Source organism: Notechis scutatus, chromosome 6 (assembly GCF_049901735.1).
Source record: "Notechis scutatus isolate UNSWTSFEM ecotype Mainland chromosome 6, rNotScu1.2, whole genome shotgun sequence".
In the NCBI taxonomy this organism is placed as follows: Eukaryota; Metazoa; Chordata; class Lepidosauria; order Squamata; family Elapidae; genus Notechis; species Notechis scutatus.
In genome coordinates, this window is record NC_142014.1 from 81,557,671 (window position 1) to 81,572,337 (window position 14,667).

At 51.9% G+C, this 14,667-nt stretch overlaps 1 protein-coding gene across 1 annotated transcript in view; it reads left to right on the forward strand.

Moving 5' to 3' along the window:
• Positions 1 to 207: 207 nt before the first annotated feature.
• The window catches only part of FLNC (filamin C), a 115,122-nt gene continuing 100,662 nt past the window's right edge, over positions 208 to 14,667 (forward strand). The window contains 1 exon segment of the mRNA XM_087968995.1: positions 208 to 1,159. Coding sequence (XP_087825121.1) covers positions 793 to 1,159 — 367 coding nt within the window. The 5' untranslated portion in view covers positions 208 to 792.

Genomic DNA, 14,667 nt, shown 5'->3' on the forward strand with positions numbered 1-14,667 from the left:
AGCGCTGGGATTATCTAGCCGGGGCGGGGGCGCGTTTGCAAAGTTAACTTCGCCCCATCATCCCTTACTTGTCGATGGGTCCCGGGGCGCGCAGGCATTCCTCGCAGTCCTTCCTCCTGACGTGGGGCGAGGGGCGGGGGATTGGGGGTGGGTGGGTGGGGAGGCGAGGGGCCGGCGGAGCCTTTAAAACACCCCTCCTTCGTCCCGGACCTTCCACTTTTGAATGAGCCAAGCGACCATCCGGACGCCGGCCTCCCCACCCGTCTCCTTCGTCCCGACGCTCGCCTGCGCTGCGCGTTTTTTTTCGGCCGGGGGTCGCAAAAAAAGGGGAAGAAAACCAAGCCGAGAGACCAGAGGGGACCCCTCCTCCTCTTCAGAGCCCCGAAGACAAAGAGGAAGCCAGCCCAAGCCATCCCACCCACAGCCAAACCAACCCGGCCTCTCCGGGTGGTGAAATTCCTGCGCCTTTTCGGGCAACTCTCTCGGTCTCCTTTTTTTGCGGGGTAAAGAAAGTTTCCGCGGGGTTTCGCCGGCCGGGAGAGGCAAGAAAGTGGGGAACAACCCCCCGCCCGCCCGCCCCACGCCACCTAAGCCAAGCCAAGGGGCTGACCGCTTTCACTTTCGAACACTTTCACTCTTAAAGCGGGCACTTTCCTTCCCATCTCCGCTGCCTCTTCTTCTTCTTCTTCTTCGCTTTCCCGCAGCAAGTTCGGATCGCGCGCAGGCACACACACACACCCCACCCGGGATTGTCGGAACCCCGCCGCCCCCACCCTCTCCGCCGCCGCCGCCATGAACAGCAACAGCTACTACGAGCAGCCCGCGCAGGGTTACTACCAGCCGGGCGAGGAGCCCCAACAGGAGGAGATGCCGGCCACGGAGAAGGACTTGGCCGAAGACGCGCCCTGGAAAAAGATCCAACAGAACACCTTCACCCGCTGGTGTAACGAGCACCTGAAGTGCATGCACAAGCGCATCGGCGACCTGCAGAAGGACCTGAGCGACGGCCTGAAGCTCATCGGGCTCCTGGAGGTGCTGAGCCAGAAGAAGATGTACCGCAAGTACCACGCGCGCCCCAACTTCAGGCAGATGAAGCTGGAGAACGTGTCGGTGGCGCTGGAGTTCCTCGACCGGGAGCACATCAAGCTGGTCTCCATCGGTGAGTCCACTCCACCCATCCGCACAGACACGCGCACACACACACACACACACACTCCGGAGGGATTGGGAAAGGGGGAAGCGCCCGCTGGCTGGTTCATCCCCGCTGTCTCCTGGCTGGTCAGAGGGGGAGACAGGCAGGAGGAGGAAGGGAGAGAGAAAGGAGGGAGGGAGGAGGGGCTGGTAGAGGAAAGGGGACTGTGCCCAAGACAGGAGGGTTACTGAGTCTGGAATGGGCAACTTACGATGGGTTCGCCATGGCCATTTAGCCACGCCAATTCAACATGACCAACTCGCCGTGGCCAACTTGCTGTGGCCAACTCAATATGGCCAACTCAATATGGCCAACTTGCCGTGGCCAACTCAATATGGCCAACTCAATATGGCCAACTCAATATGGCCAACTTGCCGTGGCCAACTCAATATGGTTCAACTCACCATGGCCAACCCAATATGGCCAACTTGCCATAGCCAACTCAATATGGCAACCACCATGCACCATGCTACATTGGCAACTCCGAACTAATATGGCCAACTTGCCATGGCAATATGCCAACTTGCTGTGCCAACTCAATATGCTCACCATGGCCAACCCAATATGGCCAACTTGCATGGCCAACTCAATATGGCCAACTTGCCATAGCCAACTCAATATGGCCAACTCACCATGGCCAACCCAATATGGCTAACTCAATATGGCCAACTTGCCGTGGCCAACTCAATATGGCCAACTTGCCGTGGCCAACTCAATATGGCCAACTTGCCGTGGCCAACTCAATATGGCCAACTTGCTGTGGCCAACTCAATATGGTCAACTCACCATGGCCAACCCAATATGGCCAACTTGCCATGGCCAACTCAATATGGCCAACTTGCCATGGCCAACTTGCCATGGCCACTTGCCATGGCCAACTCAATATGGCCAACTTGCCATAGCCAACTCAATATGGCCAACTCACCATGGCCAACCCAATATGGCCAACTTGCCGTACAACTCAATATGGCCAACTTGCCGTGGCCAACTCAATATGGCCAACTTGCCGTGGCCAACTCAATATGGCCAACTTGCTGTGGCCAACTCAATATGGTCAACTCACCATGGCCAACTTGCCAATATGGCCAACTCACCACCGCCAACTCGCCGCAGGACGACTTGCCGTGGAACAATTCAACAATTCAATTTCATTCTTTAAAACAATTTTTAAAATGTTTTCATTTTGGTTGTGCACATTTCCTATTAGCTCCCCCTTATGTCCTTCCTTTCCTGATTTTATCCCCCCTCCCCGCTTTCTTCGATATTAGTGTAATTCTTGTCCTGTGGCGAATTGGCTGTGGTGAGTTGACTGGTGGTGAATTGGCAAGTTTTTGGCAGTGGCTAGTTGGCCATATTGAGTTGTCCTACACCCCACTGGGGTCACCCACGAAGGGGAGTTGTGGGGGGAATGGACCTTGTGGTCTGGTGGCAGGGACTACTGTCTATATTTGTGTGTGTGTGTGCATGCAGCCAGGTCAGTCAAAGGCAGCGTGGTGCCAGCTCAGGAAGTGCTGATGTGATTTGGGGGGATTTGATAATGATTGAGGGACTTGTGTGGGTGCCCGCTCCCCTGCCCCTCCCCTATGCTCGAAGTGGGTCCCAGCTTTGGCTGGCTGTGTGGAGACGGCCTGCCCAGAAAGGGGCTTGTGTGGGTATGTGAGGTTGTGTAGCAGGGCCAGCGGGAGGGACTCTGTGGGCCCAGCTCAGGAGGGGGATATGTGATGTGGGGTGTGCGTGTGTGTGTGTGTGTGTGTGGCCATTGTGGGTGCCAACCCGGCCTGCCCCTCCCAGGCTGACCTGGAATGAATCTATCTCTGTTTCCTGCAAACCCAGGTTTGGCTGGTTGTGTGAAGGCGGCCTTCTCAAAATGGGGAACTTCCATGGGGATTGGACAGGCAATCCTTGACCGACGGTGCTTCACTTGGTGGCCAATCAAAATTACCATGGCATTGAAATGGCCACTGCTCGCACTTACGTCCGTGGCAGCATCCCCAGCCAGGGTGACGGGATCCACATTCAGAGGCTCGGCACCCCTGACTCATGTTTAGGACGGTTGTTGTGTCCCCGGTGTGTGTGTGTGTGTGTATGTGTGTCCCGCAATCCCCTTTTGCGACCTTCCAACTGGCAACGTCCAGAGGGTGGGATGGACTGAAGGACTGTCTGGCTCATTTTAGCCACTGCAGAGATTCATTTAACGACCGTGGGAAGAAAGGGTTGCAAAGGGGAGCAAATCTTCTCCAAACTGCGGTCTGGCTTAGCGATGGGAAATATTTTTTTTGCGGGGGTGGTGGTGGTGGTAGGGGACGCTCAGTGGCGGTCATAAGTCGAGGATGAACTGTGGCTGCCGTTGGTACGAAAGTGACTGTCCCCAAACCCCGGACGAACCATTGGTGTGACTTCTTGTTGGGAGACCCATTCTCTCTCTCCCTCCCTTTCTTTCTCTTCCTCTCTCTCTTCCTTTCTCTCTCTCTTCCTTTCTCTCTCCCCTCTCCTTCTCTCTCCCTCCCTCCCTCCTCCCTCCTCTCTCTTCTGTCCCTGCTCTCTCCCCCTTCTCCTTCTCCCTCTCCCTCCCTCCCTCCTTTTCTCTCTCCCTCTCTTCCCTGCGTCTCTCTCCCTCTCTCCTTTCTCCCTCCCTCCCTCCCTTTCTCTCTCTCCCTCTCTGTCCCTGCTCCTCTCCCCTCTCCCTTTCTCTCCCTCCCTCTTTCTCTCTCTCCCTCTCTCCCTTCTCTCTCTCCTCCCTTTCTCTCTCCCTCTCCCTTTCTCTCTCTCTCCCTCTCCTTCTCTCTCTCTCTCTCCTTCCCTCTCCTCTTTCTCTCTTCCTTTCTCTCTCTCCCTCTCTGCCCTCTCTCCCCTCTCTCCCTTTCTCCTCCTCCTCCCTTTCTCTCTCTCCCTCCTCCCTCTCTCTCTCTCTTTCTTTCTCCCTCTCTCTCTCTCCTTTCTCTCTCCCTCCCTCTCTCCCTCCCTTTCTCTCCCTCTCTCCTCCCTCTCCTTTCTTTCTCTCTCCTCCCTCCCTCTCTCTCCTTTCTCTCTCTCTCTCTTTCTCTCTCTCTCTCTCCTCTTTCTCTCTCCTCCCTCTCTCCCCTCTCTTTCTCTCTCCTCCCTCCCTCCTCTCTCTCTCTCTCTCTCTCCCTTCCCTCTCTCCGCCTCTCTCTCTCCTCTCTCCTCCCCTGCCCTCTCTCACACCCACACCATCTCCCCCCTTTGCCCCTAGATCAGAGGCTGGGATCCTCCGTGGGCTTCCAGCTGTCCCTCTGGCAGCTGTTCTCGGACAACCTCTGACCTGGTGCCAACTTCCCAGGTTACACCGAAGGCTCCTTAGTCATGGCTGAAATGCGTTCTTGGGAGACAACTGGGGCGCGTGATGGGGGCCGGCAGGTGCCGAGTCTTGGATGGGGGGTTTGTTCCAGCTTGAAGGGAGGTTGGTGGAAATGCCTCCAGCTTCGGCTCAACTGCGCCAAGAGATGCTGGCAGGGTTGACTCCCCAGCAGAGGAGGGACTGGCAGGCCGGGGTCCTCCTCGCTGCTCTCTCTTGGAGCTGGGTGGTTTTTCTGGTAGGCATTTCCTGGCCCAACTAGGGAACAACATCAGGCTAGGAGGGAGTGGGGGTTGGTGGAGAGGAGCAGGAGGACTGTGGGGTCCTTGGTGCTCTCTGAGCTGGGTGGTTTTTCTTGAAGACATTTCATGACCCAAGTAGGGAGCATCATCAGGGCTAGAAGGGAGAAGGAGAAGGAAAAAGGGGGGGAAAGGAAGGAGAAGGAATGAAAGTAAGGAAAAAGGAGGAAGGACTAGGGTCCTTGGTGCTCTCTGAGCTGGGTGGTTTTTCTTGAAGACATTTCATGACCCAAGTAGGGAACATCATCAGTGCTAGAAGGGCTTGGGAGGAGGAGAAGGAAGAGAGGAAGGACTGTGGGGTCCTTGGTGCTCTCTGAGCTTGATATTTTTCTTGGAGACGTTTCATGACCCAACTAGGTAACATCACTGAAGCTAGAAGGGAGTGGGTTGGCAGGGAGGAGGAGGGGGGAGGAGGAGGAAGAGGAGGAGGAGGAGGAAGAGGAGGAGGAGGAGGCGGAGGAGGAGGAGGAGGAAAACACAGAGGAAAACTCTGTGCTTTGCTTTTTAGTTGCAGACGTTTCATGGTCTAACTGGGGAACATCATCCAGTGCTAGAAATAAAGCGTTTTGCAGGGAGGAGGAGGAGGAGGAGGAGGTGTGTGTGTGTGTGTCCACAGACAGGGTCAAAAGCACAAAGATGGGAGCTCCCACAATGTGATCAGAGATGCATCCCACCTGTGACACCCATACAAAACAAGGATCCAAGATGGGCAGCATGTACATTTTAATAAATGTATTAAAAATGTTCAGAGAGCTTTGATTGGTGGAGATTAACCAGAGACACAGAGAGTCCTTGACTGATAAGCCACAAACGGGGGATGTTGGTTAGTTTGGGATTCAGGAGTGCTGGCTGCATGCAGGAGCCAGGTGAATTCAAACAGATTAAGCAGGTTGTGAGAATGCGACTCAGGCGACTTGGTGCTTGGTGGGAGAGCAACAAGGATTTGGGCTTTTTATGGTGCAAAACCCCTGATGCTTCAATTGTGGCTTAAAACGATCAGCTCCTTTCCAAGTTGTGGGTCTGTAACAAAAGAGGTGTTTTCCCAACACATCCACTCTGTTTTCTCCAGGGTTAAAAATGATCTTGCGGTTGTATCAAAATGAAGTTACTTGCAACCAGGAACTGGTAAAGTTTTTGAGACACACACACACACACACACACACACACACACACTAGCTGGAGATCCGTGCTTTGCTAAGTAACTATGTGGTGGGGCTTAGTTTTTGGGGAGGAAAAGGGGGAGGGAAATTTTGCTTCTGCCTACCAGCATCCATTGGGATTCATCTGGCTAGCGTCCTGTCAGGGTGTGAGAGAGTTGAGGGCTGTTTGGAAACTGAAAGAGTATTTGCTGCAGGAGCAAGGAGACAGCAAGGAGCCCGGGCGTGCCTTAGCTCAACTGTTCTGGACTAAAGCTGCTTGGGGCTGTGAAACTGAGACTCCTCTCCTCTGCTTGTGTTTTGCATTTGGAAGAGATTTCTTTCCAGGTGGGGGAGGGGCAGTAGGACTCCTTAGCATCAGAGCGTGTTAATAATTATAGGGAATACTCTAAATGCTCTGACGGTCATTTTGAAAAATCCTTTCTTATTGAGCCCCTAGAAGCCAAGAGGAAAATATGTGCCAAATTTCAACTTTGTAGGCTTTACGGTCCTGGAGATTTTGTGATGATGCCTGAGTGATCTTTCACTTTATATATATATATAAATAAATATTTTCCCCAAGACCTTTGGAATTTTCCAAGGTTACTAAAGAAGTGTCAGCATTTTGCTGGCTACTTTTGAGAAGTTCTGCTCAATTCGCTTGCCAAGGTCTCTGTTTTGCGCTGTGTTATTTCTAAACGCCTCACGTTCCAACAACAGTTGGTCGGTCGGTGGGATGAAAGCATCCAAAGCGAAGCAGCTGGAAAACAGGATGCAAAATTTTCCTCCCTCGATTCTCTTCTGTTTCATTTCACATTCCTGATTCATTGTCCACCCTCCACTTTTTTATTTTTTGAAATATTTTTATTGCTTTGCGTCATACATTTCCTTTCTATGTTGAGCAGTGTGCTCTCTAGGTGTCCAAGGTGTTAACATACAAACATCAACACACACACACACACACACACACACACCAAATATGCAGTAATATATACACTAATACGCGATAACTTCAATCATATTATAACATATATTATCTTCCATTATAGTATCGGTTATATAACCGCCGGAAATATTTACTCGTCTGTTTTTCTTTCTCCTATAAACCATATTTTGCCTAATTCCACTCCTCTAACCTCAATATCTGTCATTTAACCATTTAGAGAATAGTTCCCATGTTATGAGATAGTCTGAATCTTCTTTTCTTTTAATTTTTAGGGTTAGTGTGGGTATCGGCAACCTGTGGCTCTGGAGCCGCATGTGGCTCTTTGGGCCCTCTGCGGTGGCACCCTGTGGGGCGATCCCACTGCTGGCCGGCCCCGGCCCCCTGCCCTCCCCTCCCAGTCACGCCTCACTGTGCCTGAGAAGGTAAAACACACAAAAACAGAAATGAGAGAGGGGGGGAGGGGGAGGGAGGGAGGGAGAGAGACCCATTTCCCATAGGAAATACTGGGAGCCACAAAACCTCGGAAGGCGTGGCGGGTGGTGGTGTCATGTGACTGGATGGGAGTGACGTTGAGTTGGCCATGCCCACCCAGGTTTTGTGGCTTCCGGTGTTTTCTTTTCTGTGGGAAACGGGTCCAAATGGCTCTTTGAGTGTGTTGTGGTTTGCCGACAGCCTGTGGCAGCAGAATCAGATAGTGGGAAAGAACAGGGACCAGTCCTCGGACGAGGGTCCTGCGTCAGATACAGAGGGCCATCTGGGAGTGGGGTGCTGCCTCCAGAGCCTTCGGAGTCTGGCAGCAGCGAGGCAGAGGAACAAGGGGAGCCTGTTCCCAGTGCGCACTTGCACAGAGCTGCTAGAAGGCAAGAGCAGCTGAGACAAAAGGGGCAACACTGGAGAAAGGCTGGGAGGTGATTGTCCCTCCTCTAAGGGATAAAGGACAGGCAAAGGTGAAGAAACCTTTGCAGGAAGCAAAGTCGTTTGCTTTGTTCAGATTAAACCTTGAAGCTCTGTGTGGACTTTGTACTTCAGTTGGTTTTTTTTTTTTCCAGTTCATTTGGCACTTAAGGTGTTGGCAGCAATTCAAAGGAGAGAAAGGTGGGTGCTTATCTCGAGGGACTGTTTGGGACTCATTACGGGCTGGGAATGAACATAATTCCCAGCATTGAAATAAAACAAGAGTTGTTTTAACTAAGCCTGTGCTTAATTACGGTCTCAGGAAGCCTTGGTCAGAACAGAGTGTTGAAGGTTGTTTGACCCCTGGGTTAGCCTATCCATCTGTGCACATTCCAGAATTTTTCAAAATTATAATATCATCTGCAGGGGTTTAACAACAATTCTAACATGGTGGGGCAAATAAGATGGAGGTGTCCCTTTAACTCGGGTGTACAGGTAGCCCTTGAGTTAAAGCAATTTGCTTCGTGACGGTTTGGAGTTACAACAGCCTGAAACGAAGGGACCGAGGACCATTTTTCACACTTAACAACCATCGCCGCATTCCACGTAATCGAAATTCACACGCTTGATCACTGACTCATATTTATGATGGTTAGAGTGTCCTGGAGTCACAGGACCTCCTGACCAGCAACATCCAAAGGGGTCAGCAAGATTCACTGAACAAACCTGTTATTACCTTAACGACGGACGTGAGTTCCTTAACGACCGTGGCAAGAAAAGTCATAAAATGGGGCAAAAGCCAGGAGGGGGATTCTACCGGTTTGGACCGGTTTGGGAGAACCGATAGTTTCAGTCAGCATTTGGCCCCACCCCATTCACACCTGCTGTTTTCCTGTGCTTTATTTCCTGGTTTTTTTAGCACAGCTGATTCGTGCGGCAGACAAATTCTTGCCCACGTCTCAGCTGTTTTTAGTCCCAGAGGCTGCAGTAGAAGGTAAGTCATTGAGTTGAAAATGGGCTTTTTAAAATGTAGAGCAGCAGTGGTGGCATTCTACTGGTTCGGACCGGTTCTCCCGAGCCGGTAGCGCTGAAGAGCAGCGGAGACTGAACCGGTTCTCTAAGACAGGGGTCCCCTAACCACTGGGCCCTGGACCGGTACCAGTCAGAGTGGAACATTTTCCACCAGGCCGCCCGGTTTGCTGGGCGCCGCCATCTTGTTTGGACCAGAAAGTGCTTCGGGTGAGCTTTTCCGGTTGGAAGCGGCGCTTGTGTCTGAAGGAATCCTCGCGCTTAGTTTCATCGAAGGGTGGCTTCAGAACGAAACTAAGGCGCGAGGATCTTTCAGCAAAACGGCAAAGGCAAGGCGCCCGAGCGACCGTCTCCAAGCCCATCGACAAAGGTACAAAGGAGGAGTTGAAGGTGGCGGGGAGAAGGGGACGGCTGGCTGCCGTCGCTCGCTCGCCGTTCCTGCCTTGTCATGCGTGCTGATGCCGGTACTGGGCCCGCGGATCATTTTGTGATGCGGTGCACCGGGCCGTGGCACAAAAAGGTTGGGGGTCACTGCTCTAAGACACTCTGCTGTTGGGCCCACCTGCCTGCTAGGGCTCACATACTGACCTTTATTCCCTGCTTTGGAAGCACAACGCTGTGCCAACAAATTGCCACGCGACAGCTGCTGAAGCAACCGGGAGAGTGCAGGATTGCAGGAGGGGAGTAGGAAAGCCTCTGTGCCTGCACAAAGTGCGCTTTTGGCACACGCGCACAAAGTGTGTGCACGCCTGTAAAGCAGGTCCACCAAGCCACCACACCCACCAAACTGGTGGTAAACTTTTTTGAAGTGCAGCACCGGGTGTGGGAAAGCAAGTGCTTGGCCGTTGGTGTGCCTGCTCGTAGGAAGCCACGCTCCCCAACCCGGTTGCTCCAACAGTTGAATCGCACTCCTGAGCAAAACTGACTGAACAATTGGTCTTGCTTATGCAATTTGCTAAGACCAGGCTGAGCCCAAGGGAGGGATTAAATACGCCATAAGTGTTCTGACCACAGCTTCCTAGACTGTAATGATGCACACGCTTATTTTCAAAACAAGCCTTGTTTTATTGCAATGCTGGGAATGAATCTCAAACAGTCCCTCGAGATAAGCACCCACCTTTCTTTTCTGTAAAGTGCTGCCAAGAACAGACGTGTCCAATGAATTAGTAAAAAAAGTACAAAGAGCTTCAAGAATAAATCTGAATTGAACGAATGACTTTGCTTCCTGCAAAGGGTTCGTCATCTTTGCCTGACCTTTATCCCTTATGGGAGGGGCAATCACCTCACAGCCTTACTCCCGAGTCTCCCCTTTTGTCTCAGATGCTCGCCTTCTAGCTGCTCTGTGCACATGCACACTAGGAACAGGCTCCCTGGGTCCTCGTCCTCACTGCTGCCAGACTCCGAAGGCTCCAGAGGCAGCACCCCACTCCCAGATGGCCCTGCTGCCATCCTGCATCGGACGGAGAACCCTCGTCTGAGTCCTCCCCAGACTCCCTGACTGGTCCCCGTTCTTCCTCACTGTCCGATTCCACTGCCAGCTGCACAGGTTGCTGCGAACCACAACAATTGGTCCCTGGGTGTCAACACGAGATCTAAGTCCAGCTTACCTTGAATGCCCTTCTTATCTCCTGCTCATTTCCCCTTAACGTTCAGTTGGCCAGATTCTTGTAGAGAGCTTAAGCTTGCAATAAACCTTTATACCCATTTAAACGGTCTGTATCTTCTGATTTCCCAGGCGCTTGACAAAACCAGAGAGACGTTAGCCTTAGGGGTCATTAGAGATAGTCCTCGACTTACAACAGTTTCACTTAGCGACCGTTCAAAGTTACAACGGCACTGGGAAAAAAAGGTGACCGTTATCACCTTTTTTCACATGTATGACCATGGCAGCGTTCCCAAGATCACATGATCTAAAATTCGGACGCTTAGCAAACTTGTTTGTACTTACGACAGTCACAGCATCCCGGGTGTGTGTGTGTCACACGATCCCCTTTTGCGACCTTCTGACCAGCCACGTCAATGGGGGAGCCAGATTCATTTCACAACCTCTTTACTAACTTGATGAAGGCAGTGATTCACTTAACAACCGTGGCAAAGAAAGGTCATAAAATAGGCCAACATTCACCGAAGTGCTGTTTGGATTAGCAGTGTAAATTTGGGGGTTGATTGTGGTCGCAATTCGAAGCCTGTCTTTATTTCCAATTTATTTCTCTCAGCCAATTTATTTCTCTCAGCCAATTCTGACGACCAGTGTGGGGACCGGAATTTTCATGGCTAAGCGAGGCAAGCATTTCAAGTGATGAATTTGCGCCTGGTTTTGTGACCGTTTGGGTCGCCGTTGTTGGGAAATTGGCTGAGAAGTTGACAAATGGTCTTCACCTGACCTCAGGATACCATCCTAAGTGCAAGAACCCCAAAATCACTTTTTCCAGTGCAACCATCCCTTCAACAGTTGCTAAGTACCGTGTTTCCCCGAAATTAAGACCCTGTCTTATATTTTTTGGGGGGCCACCAAAAAAAGGCACCAGGTCTTATTTTCAGGGGATGTCATTGTTGTGGTTTGCCAGCAGCAGATGCAGACAACTGAGGTCTCGGAGAGTGAGGACTGCAATGAGGGGGCTGCGTGAGATGCAGGGATGGGGCCAGGACCATCAGGGAGTGGAGTGCTGCCTTCGGAGATGGTGGAGGCTGGCAGCAGTGAGGAAGAGGCCCCCGAGGAGCCTGTGCCCAGTGTGCATGCATGCGGGCTGCTAGAAGGAATAGCTGCCAGGCTGGGGAGTAAGTTACAAGATGGCCCCTCCTTGAGGGATAAAAACCAGCTGAGAAACCGGAGTTCTTTGCAGGAAGCAAAGACGTTTTTGCACTCAAGCTTTGTGGACGTTCGGAATACCTTGGTTGGTGTTTGGAGATTCTTTGTGTTTTGAAATATTTTTTAGTAACTTTATCTCGTGTTCTTGGCAGGCTTGCATAACCTCGTCCTTATCAGAGACAATTAATTTACCCTGTTTCCCCCAAAATACAACCTACCCTGAAAGTAAGTGGGAAGGAGGAGAATTCGTAAAGAAAACATTAAAAGATTTTGCTGTTACCTCTGTTTGGTGTTGGTTTCCTAGGAACAAGGTTTGGGTCAGAACAGTCATCCACCGACTAACCTCCCTTGAGCGCGTCGCCTTTGGCTTCCTTTTGGCTGTCAGAGGCCTTCAGGAACTTCTTCTACAGCCGGCAAGGCTTTCCCGAGGCCTCTGCAGCCTTCAGGATCGATCCAGAGCTTTGTTCTCCGCTCCAGAGGCCTTCAGGAGAGCCTGGCCAGCCTTGCCGGCTGCAGAAGAAATGGGCCGGCAAGGCAGGTGTCGGGGTGTGCGAGGCCTGGCTACACCTGTCCAAAGGGAAGTAGTAGGGCAGCTCTATCCTCCTATCCACCCTACCTTAATGTTTACCCGTCCACCTTGGAGTGGGTGGGATCTTAATTAGGGCTTATTTTTTGGGGGTAGGGCTTATATTGGGCTCACGTGTAAAAAATCAAGCTAGGACTTACTTTCAGGGTAGGTCGTATTTTCGGGGAAACAGGGCAAATGATTGTCAATTGAGGACTAACCCTTACGGTAACAAGTTACAACAATAGTATGAAATCCCTGCACAAGCTGGATCCCGTTTCCTTGAAGTTTGACACCCCCCCCCCGCAAACCAGATCCATTTGCCTCTTTGGAGGGCGCTTGATCTCCTTCCAGGCTCCGGAGACGGGCTCCCCGCTACGCTTCGGATTCCACCGCACTCCATCCAGAATCTTTTTGTGTGCTCATTGTCTATTTTTGGGCATGGATTCCTCACTCGGCCCCCTGGACGGGGTGGGTGGGTGGGTGGGGGCTGATGTCCTGCGGGAAGATTCCTGAGCTGCTTCTGTTGCAGGCTTGCTTGCCTTACAGTCGGCCACGTCCTTGTGGGAAGGAACGACGGAGTTGGAAGGGACCTCGGAGGTCTTCTAGCCCAACCCCTTCTCAAGCGGGAGAGACCCTGACAAGAGCTAGAGAATAACTGAGTTGGAAGGGACCTCGGAGGTCTTCTAGCCCAACCCCTTCTCAAGCGGGAGAGACCCTGACAAGAGTTAGAGAATAACTGAGTTGGAAGGGACCTTGGAGGTCTTCTAGACTTCCAGGTTGGGGAAGCTGAAGCTAGCAATCTTCAGCCAGGTTCCCGGAAATGTTGCATTCAGTGCTTGGAGTCTGTGTGTATGTGTGTGTGTGTGTGTGGGGGGGATTGTGTGTGTCTTTGTTTCATTGTATTTGCATTGGGTAGACTTCACTCAGAGACCCTGTCCAGTTCTGGCGGTGCATTTAGGGTTCGATGAAGGTAGAAAAGCGGGATCGAAGAGAATAACGGAGTCGGAAGGGACCTGGGAGGTCTTCTAGCCCAACCCCCTGCTCAGCAGAAGACCCTACACCATTTCAGACCGATGGTTGTCCAATCTCCTCTTGAGAACTTCCAGTGTGGGAGCATTCACAACTTCTAGTGGCAAGCAGTTCCACTGGTTAATTGTTCTCCCTGTCAGGAAATTCCTCCTTAGTTCTAAGTTGCTTCTCTCCTTGATGAGTTTCCATCCGTTGCTTCTTGTCCTGCCTTCAGGTGCTTTGGAGAATAGCTTGACTGCCTCTTCTTTGGGGCAGCCCCTGAGATACTGGAAGACTGCTCTCCTGTCTCCCCTGGTCCTCCTTTTCATCCCCAATTCCAGCAACCCTTCTTCGTATCTTTTTAGAATAACAGAAGAGCAGTGTTGGAAGGGACCTCGGAGGTCTTCTAGTCCAACCCCCTTGCTCAAGAAAGAGACCCCCCCACACACACCATTTCAGACATCTCTTCTTTAAAATCCTCCAGTGATGGAGCACCCACAAGTTTCTGGCGTGGCAAGCTGTTCCACGGGTGAATGGCTGCTCTCCCTGTCTGCAAATGTCTCCTTTAGTTCTAGGTCAAAGTCACGTCCCGCCTGGGTTAAAGAACGAACTATTTAATCTCTCAGCTAGCATGAGGGAGCAGAGCCAGCCCCCTCCCCACGTCTATGAGGCAGAGATCCCAAGGGAGAGAGGTGGGGGAGAGGAAGAGAGAGAGAGAGAGAGAGAGAGAGAGAGAAGAGAGAGAGAGAGGAAGAGAGAGAGAGGAGAGAGAGAGAGAGAGGAAGAGAGAGAGAGAGAGAGGAAGAGAGAGAGAGAGACAGAGGCAGAGAGACAGAGAGAGAGAGAGGAGAGAGAGAGAGAGAGAGAGACAGAGAGAGAGAGAGGGGAGAGGAGAGAGAGAGAGGAAGAGAGACAGAGACAGGCAGAGAGAGAGAGAGAAGAGAGAGAGAGGAGAGAGAGAGAGAGGGAGGCAGAGAGAGAGAGAGGAAGAGAAGAGAGAGAGAGGGAAGAGAGACAGAGACAGAGGCAGAGAGACAGAGAGAGAGGAAGAGAGAGAGGAAGAGAGAGAGAGAGAGACAGAGAGAGCAGAGAGACAGAGAGAGAGAGGAAGAGAGAGAGAGAGAGAGGAAGAGAGAGAGAGAGAAGAGAGAGAGAGACAGAGGCATAGAGACAGAGAGAGAGAGAGAGAGAGAGAGAGACAGAGGAGAGAGAGAGAGAGAGAGAGAGAGAGACAGAGAGAGAGAGAGAGAGAGAGAGAGGAGAGAGAGAGAGAGAGAGAGAGGCATAGAGACAGAGAGAGAGAGAGAGGGGGGAGGCAGAGGAGAGAGAGAGAGAGAGAGAGGCAGAGAGACAGAGAGAGAGAGGAGAGAGAGAGAGAGAGAGAGGCAGAGAGACAGAGAGAGGAAGAGAGAGAGAGAGAGGAGAGAGAGAGAGAGGGAGGAAGAGAGAGAGAGGAAGAGAGAGAGAGGAAGA